At 41.6% G+C, this 20,635-nt stretch overlaps 1 protein-coding gene, 2 long non-coding RNA genes and 2 other non-coding genes across 7 annotated transcripts in view; 1 reads left to right on the forward strand and 4 right to left on the reverse strand.

Annotated features, from left to right (window-relative positions):
- Nucleotides 1-2,336: 2,336 nt before the first annotated feature.
- Nucleotides 2,337-6,868, reverse strand: LOC138763911 (uncharacterized). 2 transcript variants are annotated; one of them, XR_011357888.1, is made up of 6 exons: nucleotides 6,758-6,868; nucleotides 6,376-6,423; nucleotides 4,602-4,670; nucleotides 3,553-3,614; nucleotides 3,115-3,163; nucleotides 2,337-2,454 (listed from the first exon to the last, which is right to left on the reverse strand). It is a non-coding gene; the product is annotated as an uncharacterized lncRNA (long non-coding RNA). The 2 variants fall into 2 exon arrangements; XR_011357889.1 differs by having other exon boundaries at nucleotides 3,546-3,614.
- On the reverse strand, nucleotides 3,272-3,337 carry LOC138765620 (small nucleolar RNA SNORD38). The gene has a single exon (XR_011358607.1). It is a non-coding gene; the product is annotated as a small nucleolar RNA SNORD38 (small nucleolar RNA).
- Nucleotides 4,737-4,814, reverse strand: LOC138765619 (small nucleolar RNA SNORD55/SNORD39). Its single transcript, XR_011358606.1, has one exon. It is a non-coding gene; the product is annotated as a small nucleolar RNA SNORD55/SNORD39 (small nucleolar RNA).
- Nucleotides 6,759-10,057, forward strand: LOC138763912 (uncharacterized). The gene is made up of 3 exons (XR_011357890.1): nucleotides 6,759-7,677; nucleotides 7,775-7,885; nucleotides 8,728-10,057. It is a non-coding gene; the product is annotated as an uncharacterized lncRNA (long non-coding RNA).
- A 5,144-nt stretch (nucleotides 10,058-15,201) lies between these two features.
- The window catches only part of LOC138763910 (small ribosomal subunit protein eS8), a 215,569-nt gene continuing 210,135 nt past the window's right edge, over nucleotides 15,202-20,635 (reverse strand). The window contains exons 1-6 of one of the 2 annotated variants that reach the window (XM_069938889.1): nucleotides 20,464-20,560; nucleotides 19,595-19,701; nucleotides 19,052-19,151; nucleotides 18,609-18,784; nucleotides 17,715-17,844; nucleotides 15,202-15,420 (exon numbers count right to left, since the gene is read on the reverse strand). In XM_069938889.1, the coding sequence (XP_069794990.1) occupies nucleotides 15,311-15,420; nucleotides 17,715-17,844; nucleotides 18,609-18,784; nucleotides 19,052-19,151; nucleotides 19,595-19,701; nucleotides 20,464-20,467 (627 nt within the window). In that variant the 5' untranslated portion in view covers nucleotides 20,468-20,560 and the 3' untranslated portion in view covers nucleotides 15,202-15,310. Of the gene's footprint in view, nucleotides 15,421-17,714; nucleotides 17,845-18,608; nucleotides 18,785-19,051; nucleotides 19,152-19,594; nucleotides 19,702-20,463; nucleotides 20,561-20,635 lie in introns of those variants that run through there. The other variant, XM_069938890.1, reaches the window with a different exon arrangement.

Below are 20,635 nucleotides of genomic sequence, written 5' to 3' on the forward strand. Positions count from 1 at the left end.
AATAGATTATTTGCCTACTGGAAATTACATTGCCTCTCCTCATAAAATGTAGGGAGAGGATCCAATTGGAATGTTGAAATTAAAATGGGTGAGAGCAGACTGAATGGCCCAAGGGTTGTCTCTCTCCAGGATTGTCTCAAGACAATTGAACAAATGTTCAAACCAACCTAAATTTATCTTAAGTAAAACAAGAAAGTCTGCACACTGAAATAAAAATTCTTAAGAAACTATGTAGGTCAGAGAGTACTTTATATAGCAAAGATCAAGTTTGTCATCTGATTGTACAAATGCAACCTGACAGACCTCCATGCAAAACATGCACACAAATACATATGCAGGACAGGTATTTTATCTGTTTTGTAGAGTTTTGTAGACTCAATGGTGTGAGCAAGCAGTTCCTTTGGACATTCGCAGCTTTCAAAGTATCAAGATTGCTTGAAGGGCTCAAGCCCAAAATGTTATGTATATTTACTATTTAAAATTCACTTTGACCTACTGAGTTTCTCCAGTGTTGTGTTTTTACCTAATTTACAATGAATTTAGCTGCCAATAAACCAGTTCCTCCTCTTGACAATAACTCACAAACAATTCAGTTCACAACTTCTACATGTCACAGATCATTTTGGATAATGTTCCTTGTCAGGTTAGGAGTGGTATTTTTTACAGAATTGTTAACAAGTGCTGTCGGGGAAAAAAAAACTCCATTATGCAGTTTGACAGAGTTTTAAAAATAAAGAGACAAAGAAAACATCTATTTGTAAATTGGCAAGAAATTTGTTCAAGGCAAATCAAGTTTATTTACCCATATATATCTAATGAAGCTAGAGAAGGCTGATGAGGATATTTGATAAGGTGCCACATTACAATCAGAAAAGGTGCATAGAGAGCAAGTTTGTTAAATAAAGTGCAGTAGTGAAAGACTGATGTTCAGATCAGAGGCCAATAATAGTCAGATTTTCTAAATATATTAAAACCCCCAGTATCCATCATCTATGGGGATTGATAAAGGCCAGTCAAGTGTATTTTCCAATTGCTCTAGATTGTGTGTTTGGCTAAGAGGTGCCAATTCTAAACTTCAGTTTTTAAAAAAACCTTATTTTCCCTTTTTTTTGTAAGTTGCTTAGAATCCTAGATAACAGGGATTTTGGTGTATACACTAAAGACTGACTTTCCCAATTTTTTTCCAAAAAAGAAACTACACAAAATTTGGGAATAGTCAAGACATCAAATGTGGACTAACTGCATATCTGGCAATGAAATTTAATGCGGTATCACATTTTGCTAGGAAGACTAAGTGGTGACCCAAAGCAAAAGGCACAATTAGAAAACAAAAAAAAGTACAGTATATGTGCAATCCACAAGTCAAAAGACAATGATAATAATTTACACAAAATTGCTGGAGAAACTCAACAAGTCACACAATATTAATTTATTAAACAAAGATGCATAAACCTTTCAGGTATGAGCAAAATGCAGGCAGGTGCCTGAATAAATTTCATTTTCCTTTGAAAATATTAGGGTTATTTAGTGCTTTACTCAACTTGTAACCTGATTCTGGACTGATGGATTTCTTCAGAAATAAATGCTGCAATTTCTTATTTCCCTTGATCTAATTTCACAAAAAAATTAAGCATACCTTCCTTGCTCTTGTATTCTTTTCCTCTATAAAGCTCAGGATTCCACTTTTAGGCACTATGAACACTACACATACTTTTTATGACAGCATGCCATTCATAGGGAGAGCTGATCCAGCTATAAAGTTCATGCTTCCAAAGAATCACCATCGAAACACACAAAAATAATTTTGACATGAAAGCAAGCTGCTTGATTAGGTGTTGCATTTTGAGAGGTTCAAGTAAACAATAGAACTGCGGGTATTAATATAAAGATTTTTTTGTGTTGTAAGTACATAGAGAACACAAAGTTCTCAACCTGCTACAGTTGTTAAATTTTGAGTTCAAACCCCATTAGAGAAAGGATAAGAGAGAAGACACAGAAGAGTTCATTATGTTGCCTGAATAGAAGTTAAGACAAGGACATTGGACTCATTGGTGTACAGGAGGCAGAGGGATGATCTTTAAGCTTAGAGTTCAGATAGGGAAGACATCAAATCTCTTACCTAACGATGAAAATGTCAAAAACTAAAGTTCATAGTTTAAAGTGGGTGTCTTTTTAATGTATACATTAAGCAGCATTTAGACAGACATGGACAAACAGGAATTAATTGTGTGCTCTCAGATAGGACAAGTTCAGATTGGCACCAGTCAATGCAAATGTCTTGAGACACGAGGGCTTGTTCAGTCCTAGAGAAGGCAAACTGATTTACAGTTCCAAACTGCCAGTTTAAAAAAAAGTTTTATTGAGCCATTTCTAAAATAGATTCATGCACATTCTTCACAGAAACTCTTTCCATTGGTTAGCACTTTTGAAGCAGGTTTATCCATCATGTGCAAACTGTAAAGAAAAAAATAACACACATGAAAAATAAAAATAACACTTAAATGTAATTAGGCCAAATTCTGTAAACAATTCACTTTTATTAGAATGCTAAAATATTGGTTAATGAGATTTTATTTTTTTTAAAGTTTCACAAATCCCCAGATCGTTGAGAAATATGGGAAGGATTATGGTTAATTCTCAATATTTCGACCAATTTCGCATGGAAATTGACCAATCGACAGGTCCAGCAAAAATTCAATTTTACACACCCCAATGTAATGCGAATTCAGATATTACACCTTTATCAATCCCCATAGATGATGGATTATGGCAGAGGCAGAGACCTCAGGAAAAATCCAAGTATAGTGAAACCCTGATTTAGAGCCACCTCGCTTTCTCCCCCCCAATGAGATTTTATGGATCCCAATGATCGTGTTATAATGGGGATTCACTGCACAAGTTAAACTTGTATTTGCAGTTTTTAAAAAGTGCTACAATACAACTGGCAACTATTTCCATGTCTTCAGTCTACTAAAGTAGCATCATTATCTCAGTAGCAGAACTGGTTAATGCTATCATCATTAGATCAGGAAGCAGTTGCTTAACATCAAGTATGGAGGTCATTAATCACGAAGACATTTTTGAATGCTAGCTGATGACCCCACCAGCACTTACCAGGGACATTTCATCCACATTGCCTTTTCCCCCCACAAGGTCTTGAACTCTAGAAGTACAAAGATAAACAAGATGTACAACATGACAAGCTAACATCCAGTGTTGCTGAACGAATATGCCCAAGCTATTTGGCCACTTCATCAACTCTTCCCAAGTCTTCTTCAGACCACAATATATCACCATGGATACTCAGTAGCAGAACTGGATTATTTTCATCACGAGACGACTGGGATAGGTGGCAATGCAGTGTTAAAATACAAGACTTAGAACAACTATGCAGGCTTTTGATTCAAAATGTGACCATGATCTTCACTTGACCCTCTCCGAGAAGCTGGTGGGAAGCATGGGTCAGGCAAAACAAGCAGGCTCATCAAAATCATGTTATTTTAAAACCACTCCACTATAGAGAATTGTAATGTTAAAAAACATACCACGTACCAACAGCTCCCAGACATGTTCAATACTCTGATTTCACCAGCTGAAGGTGTTAGTTTTCAGCTCTGCAAATACAAAATTCTCTTTCAATGTCCAAACCCTGCTGATTCTTTTACACTAAACAGATTAGTCAAAAGAACAGGCAGCCTCATACAAGTTACACCTTCAGCTAAAAATTAATTCATCAGTCCAGTTCTCAAAGCAAAAAAGCTAGAGAAACAACAGGTCAGACGGCATCAATGGAGTATCAAGTGCCAATTGTCCTCCATGATGCTGTCTGTCCCAACAAGTGCATCCAGCTCTTTTTTTTTGAGGATTCCATCACATGGAGTATCTTGTGTCCAGGTCTCAATCAAGTAAGGAAATTTTATTTCATTTTCAGCAAACAAGATTTTAATTCAGCATTCATCTCGCCAGGAATGGTCAATCTTATAGATGCCCAAACGTTCACCAGAAACAAGACTTAGAAATGGTCTGGAAATATGCACCCTTGTAATTATCAATTTACCACACTTGTTTTCTCAGCATTACTAGTTCTTCATTCTTATGAATACAAAGATTATACAGGTTACATAACAATAGGCCCATCCTTTCACATGTCCCATAAAAAAAAACTCCCCGTTACAAAATTTATTCACCCACCCACACGGCTTTTTTTTTGAAAAGGAAAAAAATTAAAACAAAAGCTCTAGAACAAAAAAAACATCAGATGCTTTCTATTAAATTAAATATACAGGGAGCCTTCAGGTTACAAGCATCCAATTTACGAACAAATTGTGCCCCTTACCACCTCACTAATGCCCAGTCAGTCCTGTATGCAAGACATCGATGGAACAAAAGCAAGTGTTTACTTTTAATCATGTTCTTTTCCTTTTTCCTATCTAAACTGCTTTAAGAACCATTACTTTACATTTTTTAAAAAAACAGAATAAGAAAACATGTAGTCACATGTGACCATATGTATCTATTCCAACTTATCTATAAATTCTACTCAGACAGACGTAGGAAAAGATCTCCCCAGGGACTCACTGTATATAAAAAATATTACTCACAGCATGGTTTGTAGCTGGGTCCAGAATCCATTCTGGGATAAATGTTGAAACCATTGCCAACTCATCATCCTATTGCAACAAATAAAGATTACTAAGATTCCAGGTGGAACTGGTGCCAGAGATCTGGTTGATCAATGAGTGCTCAGTTCTCCAAGGAATTTCTCCGCAAAGTGAACTTGGAAGATTGCAGTATATTGTCCTCATAGACACTCATTCAGTTATTGCCCCACATGCCAGTAGTAGCCCAGTTTTGGCCTTTATCAGTAACCCATTGCAGCTTTCCATTCACTGCCCACATACGACTTGATGTCATTGCGATTTAATTCCTCCCCTCTCTTCCCCCCCCCATTCCTGACAGCGTGACTTGCCTCACAAGCTCTGCAGACATCACCAGGTATATACAGAAGAAAACACTACTAGTGCAACTCTATACATACACATGTGCTGTCTTGCCCTATTGGAAGACGACATATTGAAACATGACAAAATAAATCAATCTTTCATCTATAGATTCTGCTTACCATACCTCTCCTGGCTGCAAATTCCAGTCTTAACTTTTATCCATTTCATAATTTTGTGTTGTACAAGATCCTCAGATTTCAGTCAATAGACATTTCTCTTTTTTGGTAGCAGTTTCAACATTCCATCCCACTTATGCCTGGAATCAACTGGCGAACCTCTTCAGCAAATCTAGGCCTGACAATTGTAGAAATTTCCTGCTCTTAAATCTAACCCAAAGGCGGCCAAAATTCCATTAACCTTCCTGATATCCTGTTGCAACCACACACCAATCTTTTCCGATTCAAGCACAAGCATCCAAATGCCTTTGCATGACAGCATGCTGCATCTTTCACCATTTTTAAAGAGGATTTTTTTTCCAAAAGGGGATGACTTTCACTTCAACGCAACTCCACCTGATAGACCCTCATTCCCGTCTACATCTCTCTGCGGACTCACCCAATACACAATTTGCTTTGCCACTCAATTTACCAACATCTTAAACTGCTGCAGCAAGGCCCCATCTCCACCCCCCCCCCCAACTTCTATACTTTCTGACCACCCAATCCATCTTTCCAAGGGCCAAGTACCTATAATCCCAGATCCTTCTGCTTCCAGATCCCGACAATTCACTGTGTGACCTACCCACATTAGACCTGAATTAAATTCATCAACCACCCCACCTGACTTTGTCAACACACTTCACTATCTACAATACCACGTTAGCATCACCCACACGCTTGAAAAACAAATCACTGCAAACTCTCAACTCTTTGGTCATCAGTGTTTAAGCCCCTTTAGTCTAACGGGATTAAGTGAACAAAATAGATTGAGGTTTCCTGCCAATAACCGTTTATTTCCCCATTCACTGGCTCTAGTTTCTCGGCGACCCCGGCCCGCCATGTTGGCGGCCTCCATCCCCGCCCCGACCTTCCAACGTCAGGACCCGCCTGAGACACAGCTCACCCTCACGGTGAGCCGAACGTCCTCGGTGACATGTTGACGGCAACCCCCCCCCACGAGGCAAAGGGCGGATGAGATGCCTGCAGCTTCCGGTTCTCGGTGGCGAGTCTAAAGTCTCGCGAGAACGAGTGGGGGCAGCGTGGCGTAGACGGATGATGCGAGACGGGACCGGGACAACGCGAGGCACCGGTAATGGCGGCTGACACAGCCAGGAATTAAATCGCAATGACATCAATAGGGCACTGCAGAAAACACCCATTTCATTCAAATGTCTGCAAAACAATGACCTCAGACAGAACACGGTGGGACTCACTGGGTATCGGGTCTCACGTGGAAGCCACGTCCATCTCAACGCATCGTCCTGTTGACGAAATAAAAACAGCCACTAGCAAGACTCCGGGTGGAGCCGCCGACGGAGTCTCTCTCTCCCCCCTCCCCTCTCCCCCCCACTCCCCGCCCTTTCCCCCCCACTCCCCTCTCTCTCCCCCCACTCCCCCTACTCTCCCCTTCTCCCCCCCACTCTCCCCTTCTCCCCCCCACTCTCCCCTTCTCCCCCCCACTCTCCCCTTCTCCCCCCCCCCACTCTCCCCTTCTCCCCCCCCACTCTCCCCTTTCCCTCCCACTCCCCACTTTCCCTCCCACTCCCCTCTCTCTCCACCCCCCCTCCCAGGAGGTGAGAACCCGCGCCGCCCTACCTCGCACGTGTGTTGCCCCGCATTCATGGCGCCTGGGAAAGAAAGCTATATTGCACAAGCGTTGATCCTGGGGCGAAAGGAGGGAGAACGCCGCTGCCCACCCTCTATATACACTCCCGCGCTGCCACAAACTCCTCCTATCGGAGCGTGACATTTCTGGTTACGTCATGGTTGTTCGCCATGCTATTGGCTGGGCGCTGTCCATTGCTAATGTCCGTGATCCGATTGGTCGCACATCGACAAAGAGGGACGAAGGGCTTGAGGAACAGGAGCCCCTTTTTTAATGGTGCACGGCGCCTTAAGGCCGGCTCAACGGCTCAGGACTCAGACTGACCTCCTGCTCTATTAACTCTATGATGTCCCGAAAGTCTGAAGATCATCTGAGTTCGATCAGCAAAAAGTTCCTGCTGAAGTTGTGGAGCAGTTGTAAGAGGCAGAATGACTCAGGTGGAGTCGCTCAGGTGGATATCACTCTGATATCCAGTAGGACCATGTACAGGATCAACAGGCTGTGTTTTGGAGCAATGCCCTCACCAGATATGAGGAGACACTTTTGTATGTCATGCAGTACTTTTGACTTGGTGCTGGAACTCACTGAGGCTCCAGACAACAACATGTTTGGAACCTGGACTTCGGTCGGTTCTATTTTTGGTGGAGGGCATCACCCCTTTGGGTGTGTGGTGGTGCTCCAGGTTACTGGAGCTTTGAGGAAGGCCCTCTCCAAACGTTTTGTCAACCTGCCAAGAGGTGATCGTCTCCAGAAGCCAATTGATGGGTTTGCAGAACGGGGATATCTAATGTGTGCTGGTGCCATCGATGGCACAGGTATGCCCATCATTGCCCCCCACCGCCCAAGCCTACTCCAGTCGGAAAGGGTGGTCCTCGGTTGTTCTTCAAGCTGTTGTTGATCACAAGTACTGGTAAGGTTGCGGCTATAGTCACACTTCGATCTTTATTATTTAACGCATCTCATTTGCCTTTCTGTACACTTCGCGTTTCTGTTTTCCAACTTCACAGATGTGTACAAAATGTGTACAGCCTGGCCACTTGCATAATGCACAAGTGCGAACGAATTCACCCATCGACAGAAAGGCAGAAGAGCAGGGAAGATACCTCTTTCCACGTGATGTGAGTGTGTACCCTCCGATGACCATTGTCTTTGTTTTGTAATGGTGGTTTGTGCCTCTATATTTAAGGGGTACTTCTGAAGGAAGGAAATGGTTTGCCATTTTACAGATATTGTGAGGCTTGCACTGGGAAACATTTGTGTACCCTGTCAGAAATAAAACTTCTCACACATGAGTCTCTTTAAAACTGATGACACGACAAGCTTTATTTACAAGTCTGCAGAGTTGGACTCAACTGGTTTCTCACCAGTTAAGCCCCGATACATACAGTGCATTGACTTTTATACCCTTATTATTTGCCCTTCCCCTTCTTATTAATACTGTTTTAATTGGTTAGTATTACAAAAGCATTCTAAGTATAACTGCATTATTAATTATCACGTTCGTTACGTACGCTGTGAACTCAACATACACTAAATTCTGTTTCTCACACTTCTTATCAATCCTTTGTCTCCTGCATGTCTCTCACTATGACCATGAAAAGATAGGTTTAAAAAAACATATTCAGCAGATCCTTTTGTCCTTGGCTGCTAGTAAACTCTCTGTCCGTTCTGGCTTCCCTGTTTATGATTAATCATCACATTTTAACTTAAGTCTTTTTAACCTAAATTCTCTATATAACATACCCAAAATCTGTAGAAATCCAGAACTGTTAATGGAGTGGAGATCCCTGTATATCTAGCTGGAAACCCCTGATGAGGGGTTTCATGCAACACCATGTACTGGACCAATGGCAGCAAAAAAATTAACAAAGACTTGAGCTCAGCAAGGAAGTGGACCTTCTGAATGACCACTGGAGGTGCCTGTCCAAGTGCCTCAATATTTGTACCACTTTTGTTCCAGACGTTTTTGCGTGCTGTGTACTATATGTGAGCTCAACAAGGATCACCATCTGCAAGAGTGGAACACTGATCTGCCAAATCTCCCCACACCTGAGCGACCAGTTTGCCAGGACACACAGCTTCCAAGAGGTGATTATGTCCATCCTCTAAACTGACTCCTATGTTACTGCTCAATTGATTACAAACTAAATACTACAAAATTAATGCTATAACATGAATGATATAATAGATGTTGTCCCCCCTTATGATTATAAGGTGTTGAATAACAAAAAGGCATCAAGAATAAATTGTAAGCACAACACCAGTTTATTACTTTTCATCTTCAATGATACATGTATAGTGCAATAAAATTTTCATTAACAAGTCTAAAACAGACAAAGTTCAAGCAAGAGGAGGAGGGGGAGGATGGAGTAAAGGTCTCATAGCCTCAGCCGTCTGGATGTGGCTGTTAACATTTCATGCCAGCGTGGAATGATGGGAAATCTGGGATACAGGGGAGTGGTACAAGGCCTGGGGGGGGTTTATGTATTGATTGATGCCGATGGAAAGGATCAAAGATATGAGAGCCCTGGTCTTGTGACCTTCCTATCTATTTTTTCTTCAATGCCCCACAGCACTGAGGTTAATCCTGCCACTTGCTGCACTCCATTCACCATCAGGAGGTCATACCTGGACTCGTGGGTTCACTACCGAATGCGCATACAGCATTTTTTTTTAAAACACAATCCTGGGATGCAGGCTGACAATGTCATTGCAACGTTATCAGCCCACCCCTTTGCAGCCACTTTCAGTGGCATTGCATTTATGGAGGAGTTGGAGCGAACTCACTCAATCTGATTGTACCCTCTTATAGACCGATCAGTTTGCCTGCTGAATCTGCCCTCGGAACTTTTATAAAGGTAAGTGAAGCGAAGTAAAGATGGAGAATATCCGCCTTTACATTTACTTTTTTTTCTCTACTATGAAAAGGCCTGGAGAACCCATAGAAGCTAGAATTTCGAGCAAACAATTGTTGCTAATGGAATTCAGAGGGTTAGCCCTTTGGCCAACCTCATCTGTGCCATGAAGTTGCTAAAGTGCACTAGGTTAACAATTAACTATGCCCCTGTCTAAAAGTCATTTAAATGTTATCTGATGTAGAAAAAGCTTTTTGATATAAATACTCTGCAAATTCATATTCTAGATTAATATTAATTTTTTTAAATGTTAGGTTAAAATCTCCCTCTATCACCCACACCCTCATTTTATTCAGCTGCCTGTCTACATTTTGCTCATACCTTGATAAAGAACTCAAGCCTGAAATGTTGGTTATGTATCTTTATCTTTGCTACATAAAGTACACTAGTTGAACTGCTGAGTTTTTTCAGCATTGTGTATTTACTTCAATCACAATGTCTGCACTTTCCATATAACCATTTACGGAGCGGAAACAGGCCATGTCGGCCTTTCAAGTCCGCACCGGTTCACTAGAACAACTCCACTAGCTCAAACCTCCCGCTGTCCGCCAATAAACCTCCAACCCCCTCACCTCCATGTACACATCCAACCTTCTCTTATGTTCTCAGTATTTTGGATGTGAAACAAAGGCTGTGCAGGATCTTCAAGAATTTAAGATTACTATGAAACTAGACACTTACGTGTGTAAATAGGAAACCAGAAATCAGGCAGGCAGAGAATGATTACTAATGTGTACTGTGATCAACCCTTCCAGACATCTGTTGATTTTATGTAGACCAGAAGGATGTTCTTAATTATAAATTGAATGACCAACAACAAATCCTATCCATGTAAAATGTAAAGCTTAAGATGTAGCAATACCTTCAAAGAAATGTTATCATTTAACCCTGTGACTGTGTTCTTTAACTCATGTTTTACTTCCACCTTTCATTTCTTGTTTTATCAAAACCCAATAGTCAGTGGCCTAAAATTTTACTTTTCCTTCTTGCTCTTCCTGACAGGTCCTTGTCAACCATTCTCTCTTGACAGTAGCAAGCGGTCTGGCTCATCACCCTGCTTCACCTGGCATGGTTTATTCTTTGCACATTTCCGAGCTTAAAACCTCTTGCACTTAGTTTAATCCCTGTGTACGCCTTTACCCTGTAGAATATGCTTCTGTGCATGCAATCTTCTCCCTTTCAGGTCCACTTAAGTACCACTACCATATACCTTTCAGGTCTGCTTGTGCAACTTTCTTCCCATCTGGTACCAATCTGCCATATTCCTTTTAGGTCTGCCTTACACAGCCATCAACCTATCTAGTCTGCTTGGGTATTAATAGGCTTCAGTGAGTTGCTTGCGATGAACCCGCGGAAGCTGTGAGCTGCTGTCAGGAGACTCGCACTGAGCTGCAGACTGCTGGAGGGGTACCAGGTATCGGAACCGGGATGCAAGGTGCCAAGGACACTGAAGGGTTCTTGATCACGTCGGAGGTTTGGATCTGCAGCTCAGGTTGCCAATGGTTTGGACTAGACTGTGTGGCTGCGGAAGCACTGGAAGTGAATTGATGGACACTTGGTAACTCGGTGGGGGAGGGGGGAAGAGAACTTGCTTTTGCTTCTCTGACTGTAAGAGGCGCTTAGGCAATTCCTGCCAGTGGCAAATCTGCTATGCATGTAATATGACACTTTTATTTCTATGACAATAAAATGGATCTTGAATCCCTTTCAGATCCTTGTCAATCCATCGCTGACTGGACCTGGCATGCTCACACAACACATTTGACTGACCATTTCTACCCCTGGATTCTACCTGACCCACTTAGTCCCTCTATTTGCTTCATTCACTCAAGATTTCAGCACTTGCAGTTTTAATGTTTCAATGAGCAATAAAGGGAGAACAATTGATATTAAGTGGCTAAAGTTATGAGAATGATCAAAGAGGAAAAAGTCCTTCAGCCCAGATTGATTCTGAGCTTTCTACATCTCCTTAAAAGTCCCCCCTTGTTTTAATCATATGCCCTCTAGCATTTGATATTTCCACATAATAGGTACAGCCCTTCAAACCTGTTCAACCATTCAATAAGATCGTGGCTGATCAGGTTGTTGATTCTGCTCCATCCATCTGCCTTTCCAACCTTTTGCAATTCATACATGAGCCCTCCAAGTCCCCTTCCACAAGTGGGCTACAGTTTTAATTAACATTTAACTAATAATTCGATCTTTTTTTTGGTTCCAAAATGGATAACATCACATTGACCAACACCAGACCACTGCCCAAGTACATAATCTACTTATCTCTCCTAAGCATGTCATCAACTGTAGACATGCTACTCTCAGTCCTCTTGGGATATTAATTATTCCTTAATGTATAATTGTGAAGTTGCTGACTCAGCAGACTCTGCTCACCTCTAATAACCCAAGAAACCGGCATTTATTCCAATATTCTGCATTCTGTGTTAACCAATCCTCTATCCATGCTAATCCCATGTTAGACATCTTTGTTTTATGGATTTGTGGCAGCTCACCCACAGCAGGCAAACTGGGACCAGCAGTCAGTCAAGTCCGCAGTCAGAGACATACTCGGGAGCTCTCATGCATTAACATCCCACTAACACACATTGCCATCTCCCAGTCTGCTTCCAGTTTCTCCAATATAAACAGAAGTACTGATACAGACTGAGAGATCACTTTGTTGAGTACCTCAGCTCTGTTCGCTGTAAGTTTACATCTCCCAGTGGCCACCCATTTCAATTCCCTTGCTCTCAGGTCTGTCTGCAGTCTCATGCACTGCCAGAATGAGACCACCCACAAATTGGAGAAACACCTCTTCTATCTGGGCACCCATCAACTGGATGACATAACATCAACTCTGGTTTCTATTAGAAACCCCTCAGCACCCATCCTTTCCCTGTTCCATTTCCTCTGTTCCTTTCTTCTCTTTTCCGTCTCATTTCACTGAACCAAAATAAATAATCTTTCCAATTCCAGAAACAATTAACCTTTTGTCTTGGTTTGTACTCCCCCTCCCATTCTTCCCCCAACCTTTAATTCCAACACCTATGTTCACTCATACCTTGAAGGTCTCAGGCCTGAAACATTGGTAACATTTCTTTACCTCTTCTATGAATGCTCCAAGACCGGCTGAGTTCAACATTTCTGTTTTGACTATATTCACAATGTTTGTGCATTCATGTTTCAGCTCTATTACTTAATGCCCAAAGACTTCATCCTGTTTCCTAGTCTAATCCTTATCTCATGGCCTTCCTTATTTTGGTACCTTCCAATTCCTTGATCCCATCTACCTCATCATCCTTAACAATAAAGTTTGTCAACACCCCTCCCCCATCAGACTCCCAATTCCCTTGGCAACATTGACAATTGCATTGGCTCCACCCCTTAATAACTTTATTTTCTTGATCTTTACACTCTACCCACAAATTCAGTCTCTAATTTCATATTCCACTTGTGGAGTTTAGAAAATGCATGAACATTGATTTTTGAGGTAACATTTCTTTACATCTATTACCAGTTTCCATCACTTTACCTAATGTAAAAATCCACTAACTTTTCTCCCCATCATTTCCATCTCCAACTCACACCTCCCATCACCTCTGCACCCCTCCTCCTGCTTCCTTCATCTTAATAAAGGGTTCACACCTGAAATATTGACTGATCCTTTCTACCCATGGATGCTGCCTGACCTGCTGAGTTCATCCAGCATTTCTTTGTTAGATATGCAACACTCAGTCCCCTCTTCCAAATCATCTATATATTGTGAAGTTACAACCTAGCACCAACCAGAATACACTGCGCCTATCAGACTGCCAACCAGAGAAGCAATTATTTATCCCAACTATTTATTGATTAACCTCTCCTCCACCCCAAATTAGATTCACGAGAATGAGAATACATACCACTAAATTTAAGGACAAATTTCTTTCCTGCCGCCATCACTCTTGAATGAACCCAACTGATCTCAATAACTGAACTTTTGAATGGACTTAGATGTGCTGTCAACTGGTCTCACAAAATAACCTCTATAATACTGCACCCTGCTACGTGTCAATAAAAGTAAGTGTTAAGAGGAATTGTTGAAAGGTATATTTTTTATGATTAAAATTGAGGAACAGCCAGCACCTTTTTCCTGAGCCAAAGTTGCCAATACCAAAGAACATAGTTTGAATGGAGTGAAGTTTGAGGGAGACATCAGGTTTTTTTTCTTGAATGTCGAGTGCCCAGAATCTGTTGCTAGGGGTGGTGATGGAGGCTTGTACAATCAGATAACCAGCTGTTTCCAAAGTGGAAGTCACATCTCAAAATCAAGATAGGTCTCAAATAATCTTTAGTCATTTTTTTTGAATACGTGACAACAAAGGTTAATGAGGTCAGAGCTATGAATGTTGTGTATATGGAGTTCAGTAAGACATTCACACAGGTTCCACTGGAAGGTTAGGTCACATGAAATCCAAGGCAAGAAAAGATTAGATAGGAAATTGGCATTGGAAGGAAGCACAGAGGGTGAGGGTAGATTCTATTTCAGACTGGAGGCCTTTGCCTAGCAGTGTGCCACATGGTTTGATGCCAGGCCCCATTGGTTTGTCATCTATAGCAATAATTTAGAGGAAAACATACATGGCACGATTAGCAAGCTTGTGAACGACACTGACATCTGGTATTGTAAGTCAAGAAGACAGTTGACAAAGATTGCAGCAGAATCTTGATCAGTTGAGCAGAGGAATAGGTGTTGGCACCACCTGCTTCAGCAGCCCATTCCATACAGCCACACCCACTGTGTAAAAAGCTATTTTTCAGGTTCCCATTCAATCTCTCTTCCCTCACTTTAAAACTATGCCTTCTGGCTATTGATTTCCCTTTTTTATTCTTGTGAATCTTCTCAGAATTCTTTGCCAGCACCTTCCAAAATCCACTCCCACCAGGTTCCAGATGGGAAGGTCCCTCCACAATCCACACATCTACCCACCTCATTAGGTGCTTTCAAATTGCAGCACACAGGAACCCCACATGGTATGTTGTAGTGAGCAATGTGTTACACATGCACGGAACTATCAACGTTGCAGTTCATGGCAGAGCAGTGGCACATCGCGGTCCCAACTCTTCCCCCGATTGTGGCAGTAACCTCTCTACTCCCCAATCGTGGTAGCAACCCCCCCCCCCCCCGCCCCGACTGATCATGGCAGCAGCACCTCAGCCAAAGGTTTCCCTATGATGCAAGCGCTGCTATCACCAGAGTAACCAGGTCGGACATTTCCCCTTTCAAACGGACAGACCAGAATGCCCACCTGGGTTCCCTGACCACCTCTGACTTAAGTCAGGGACCCGGTTGGAACCTTTCAAATTGCCATGCAACTAGGTCACTGTGTAAATCACCTGGTTAACCCCATTTTACATGGCAGTTTGAAGGGGCCCATTAAGATCGTCCTGCAATCTTTGCCTACCATATTCAGTCTCCACAAAACCACACTTCAATGTCATTTGCAAGATGCTAAAAAACACAAATTACTGTGAAATCCCAAGTCTTGTCATTCTATGTACTTTTATTAGAGTTCAAACCTCTAATGAGATTAAGAAATAATAAAAATGGTTGAAAAACGTTTCATTAATATCATGTTTTCAACAAAGAACTGTTTATTTGCCCTTTTTAGCTTTGATTTTCCTCAGATAGAATTCCAACTCTTTTCCTTCAAGGACGTAGCCATCAGCTCTGCCACACTGGCCAGGCCTTGAAGATATGCAAGCTGCAAAAGAAACATTAATGAGTCAGTTTCCTGGACTTTATTCTGACATTACATTGGTTTATAAACTGATCAGTGTTGTTCCCCACTTGCGCTTAGATAGCATTCTTATACTGGCTTCTATCCATGCTGCACCTTTATCAATTGATGTCAATGAAGAACAATTAAGGGACAACTATGCAGATGTCAACTCGGTACAGAATCACCAAATGCTTATGGAAAACAGAAATTAAAGCTCTGCTCTTTGTGCCTTGTAGTTTGAATATTAGGAAGGTGGGTCAATGACACATCTGATGGAATGGAACAGTTCTCCCTCAAAGAATGCCGCAAAAAAACCGGATTATCACTCCTTACATAAAATATAGGATTCTCCAATTCAGCCCCAGTTCCCTGCCCTTGCTCCATATTTTCTGATGCCCTGACTAGTCCGATACCTATCAATCTCCCTAAATTCAACCAATAATTAGGCCTCCACAACGGCCCATGGTAGCAAATTCCAGAGATTTACCACTTTCTGCCTACAAAATTCTTGTTTTAAATGGGTGCCCTTCAATCCTGAAGTTATATCCCCTGAGCTTCCCCTACCACAGGAAATAATTTTGCCACAACTTCTCTGTCCAGGCCTTTCAGCATTCAATTTTCCCACCCCTATTCTTTGTGGTGTACAGCCCAAGAGCCGTCAAACATTCCACACATGCTAATCCCTACATTCCAGGAATTAGTCTCAGAATCCTCTCCAATACCAGCACATTATTTTTCAAGTAAGGAATCCAAAACTGTACCCCAAACTCCAACTGAGGCCTCACCAGTGCCATATGAAGCATCAATATCACATTCCTGCTCTTCTATCCTATTGCTCTAAATGCATTCACCTCCTTCACCACCAACTGAACTTGGGAAGACCAAGCTCCTTTGAATTTTCTCCCCATTCAAATAAGAGTCCTTTTTATTCCTTCTACCAAATTGCATGACTATAAACTTTCCAACACATTTCACTTGCCTCTTCTTTGCCTATTCTCCTAATCCAAGTCTCTCTGCACCATTCCCATTGTATCATGTGCAAACTTTGCCTTAGCCACAAAGCCATTTATTCCACAATCTAAATCACTAATATAAAAGGTAAAATGAAGTGACCCAAACACTGACCAGAAGAGGATCCTATTATTCCCACTCTTGGTTTTCTGCTGTTCTGCCCATGCTTGTACCTTTTCTGTAATTCCATGGGCTCTCACCTTGTGTGCAGATGCCTTTTGAAAATCCAAATACTCATCCACTGCATCTCCTTTGTCTAGCCTGCTTGAGTTTTTTCAAAATTTTCCCTCAAACAAACCAGGCTGATTTTTTGGCCTATCTTGTCATGCACCTCCAGGTACTCCGTAACCACATCCTTGAAAACAAGATCCCACCACCAACATCTACAATTTTGCTGCCTCCCCCTTTTTAATAGACAATAGGAGCTGGAGTAGGCCCTTCAGCCCGTTGAGCCAGCACTGCCATTTTACAGATCATGGCTGATCACTACTATCAGTACCCCTTTCCAGCCTTATCCCCATGCAGAGTGACCTTTGCAATTTTCCATTCCAACAGACAGAAATTTGTTTGTTATGGCTTTAACAAACATGTATCTGCTTAAAATGACAAACTCGCATCACAAAATCGACATGGTATAAAGAATGGACACATCCAAACCATCTAAGAGACCGTTATCTTCTCAGGCAACTACTTTATCCTCAAGTTGAACAATGATGTCACTGACACCAATCCTCCCGTAAAGGGCTCCTGTTATAACCCTTCAAAATCTTTTGGGCGCCAGAGTAGCAAAGCTCATCATTAGTGCACCAGTGGCCCAGGCTTGAATCCACTACTGTCTATAGAGAGATTGTTTGTTCTTCTAGTGACCATGTGGGTTTACTCCAGATGCTCTCTCCTCTCACATTTCAAAAGAGTATGGGTTAGCAGGTCACATGGGCATAATTGAACAATTCTGGCCCATGGGCCAGAAGAGCCCATTACGGCATGTTGTCCAAATTTAAATTCAAGTGATTTGCTACACAACTAAACAGAACTCAAACCTTCATCTGATCCTCAAAAGAGCTCACTTGCAGCAGTGCACCAAAATCTTCATGTCCCCACAGTTTTACTGAATTCTACTGCACTTCAGAGATGCTATAAAGTGAATTTGGCACACTTTACATTTTCTGTAGTAGAGAGATTTCAGATATTTAGCACAGAAATAGATTTACAAAACTTGGTATCTTCTCTATAAAGAATCTGGCACACGATTTTAATTATTTTACCAAGCAATTTCCCCTGAAGGAATTGTTCTTCTAGCAATGAGCTGATTTTTGCATTCTTTCTTCGTTCCTCGTATTTCTTCTGAATTTTCTTTGACCTCTTCTTGTTCAAAACTTCTTCTTCTTCAGGAGTCTGAAATCAACAGTGCCCTTGTGTTATAATAGGAAAATCACTAAAATGTCAAACTACATTGTATCAAATTAATAAACAAAAATTAGATTGTACCTATCTGTTGAAAATATTTTTGAACAATGTTCTCCCAAAAATATTTGCCAGAATTTACGAATAACAATGCCTCTTAATGGAATTAGTTTTAATTTTTGAAAACACAATTTCTGCTAAAGAAAATCTGCATATTTTATATTCCATTCATCGAATTACTTCCCACGCCGACACAGAGCGTACAAACTCCTTTCAAGACAGCCCCGGATTCGAAAGCCAACGCTTGCGCTATAAACGGTGTTGAACTGTGCCGCCACTTCGAATGATTGCTGAATATATAGACACATGGGTACGATCACAATACTATTTATCAAAGTGCAAATTGTACATTTTAAAATCTGTTTTAATTTATAAAATTCATTTCACACGTTTATATTTAGCAATCATTTACAGCAATTGGTTGAATATTTCAAAAACTCAAGAGGTTAACATGTCACCAAATTCAGAATAATTTGAATATTATTTTCATCAGTAAATCTGCATTCAAAGCCAATCTGCATTCCATTAATGGAAACAGTATACAAAAAAGATCCTGTCCTTTTATATTCATGTATTTAGACGAAAATACACTGAAAGCAAAATCTGACATGAAATATTATGGGAGATGAAAAGCAAAATGTGCAAAAGCATAGCGTAATTGTAACAATAACCTATTAAATAATTGCTCAACGTACCAGCTTGGCACCCTTCTTCCGGCCAAGAGGAAGGGCATAATGAGATTCATACCACTGCCTGAAAGGAGTACTGTCAATCTGAACAATACAGTTCTTTACTAATGTTTTTGTCCTGACCAATTCATTGTTGGAAGCATTGTAGACTACATCAATGATCCTGGTCTTCCTTGTACAACCTGCAACAAGAAAGATATTTTAGAACTGGTTCATAAACGATAAGCGTTTCTTCCATGAGATTTAGGGCAGCATTGCTTCTGACATCCTTCTCAAATTCATTAAATATTTATATGTATGAAAACTTGTTATGCATATGTATTGTTTATTTGCATTTGTTATGTCTGGTTGTGTCTGCATGTTTTGCAGCGAGGACCAGAGAATGCTGTTCAGTCAGATTGTACTTGTACAGTCATTGAACAATAAACTTGAGTTGATAACAAACTTACATTCAGAACCCCAGGAGTAGTTTCCAGCGTCCAACCTCAAAGCCCGATATTTTTTATTTCCACCGCGGACTCTCACTGTGTGAACACGACGTGGACCAATCTGCAGATATGTAAAAATGCCACTAAATACAGTGAAAAAATTCTCTAAAAAAAAACCCATTCACATCAAGTATCCTTGACACCAAGTACAAAATATACTACTGTCCAATACAAGTACAGCAGAATATGGAAAATGCATTACATTCTAAAAGATCTAAATTATAAATTTAAAGTGCAAAACAAGCAAGTCCACAATTCTACCAAATAACACAATAGAGAATAAAACTATTACCTTTTCAAAATTCTCAGAAAGATGATACTAAAGTAGGCAGTGTGGTCAGTGTAACTATGACAAAGAAGCACTGGTGGGTGAAAATAAGACCAGAACAGTCAAAACAAACCCACCTCAGCAGAAAAGCCATTATTTTCATCATTCACACCGCAAAAGGCTGGAATCAAGCAATTTCACGGACACAATTAAATTCAAACTATCAGATAACATACCTTGGTATTTGCAGGAGGCCGCCCAAGTTCATACTTTCTTTTTTTACGGTAAGGCTTCCTTTTCCCTCCACTCTTGCGCCGCTTGTGCCAATTGCTCTGGGATATACCTGTCCAAAGAAATGTGTTTGTAAACTACCGTTCTATGCAAGCAAAGCCAATAATAGGTGGTGCACAACAGCAGGTACTCAGTTCTCCAAGGTGCTTCTCTACAACATTTTTATCAGTTGTGTTCAAATTCATCATTTATACCTGCTGATCATTATTATTACAGTAAATATCCGTAGTCAGTCATGAATCCGATTCGTTTATCCAGAGTAATGTTACAAAAGTTCAGTTTAAAAAAAACCCAATCTACAACAGTTCCCGAAGCTGTGATATTCAAAGTTACGCTCGATTATTGTTCCCTACGCAATCTAATATTTGGGTGTAGGGAAGCATATCGTTTGAATATCCGAAGCAATCGCTCTGAAAGGATTATAGGAGACTAATCATCAGGCCGTCCAGCCCCAGCTTTGCCCTGATTTCTGAGCTTTGATCCGTGTCTTTCGGGAGCTTCAACTCTCCTGGGCAATTCCCTCCACCCCGAGTTGCAGACCCCACTTCTCGGCTCACGAGACTAAGTGACGGGCCTCGGCTCATCGACCCCGGGACCGGCTGCAGGCGGCGGGGCCCCGGTCCGCCATGTTGACGGCCTCCACCGACCGCCCGGGCCTTCCCAACGTCGAGCCCGAAAATACCGCCGGAGACACCGCTCACCCTCACCCCCGCGCTGACCCGCACGTAATCGGTGACCTTTTGACGGCCTCCAGCCTGGTGCAAACGGCGGATGGATTGGGATTCGAGGACCGCAGAGCCGGCCCCGTACCTACCCATTCTCAGGCGTCTGTGGGAAAGAGGCCACGCAAGGTTTTCTGGGTGATAGATCGACCCCAAAGTCTCGCGAGAGTCAGCCGGCGAGCAGGTTCGTGACGTCAGCAGGCGATGCGAGACTGCGGATGGCGTCGGCCGGACGAGGTAGGGTCCGGGCCTGTTCTCAGGTGG

This window comes from Narcine bancroftii, chromosome 5 (assembly GCF_036971445.1).
Source record: "Narcine bancroftii isolate sNarBan1 chromosome 5, sNarBan1.hap1, whole genome shotgun sequence".
NCBI classification, from domain to species: Eukaryota; Metazoa; Chordata; class Chondrichthyes; order Torpediniformes; family Narcinidae; genus Narcine; species Narcine bancroftii.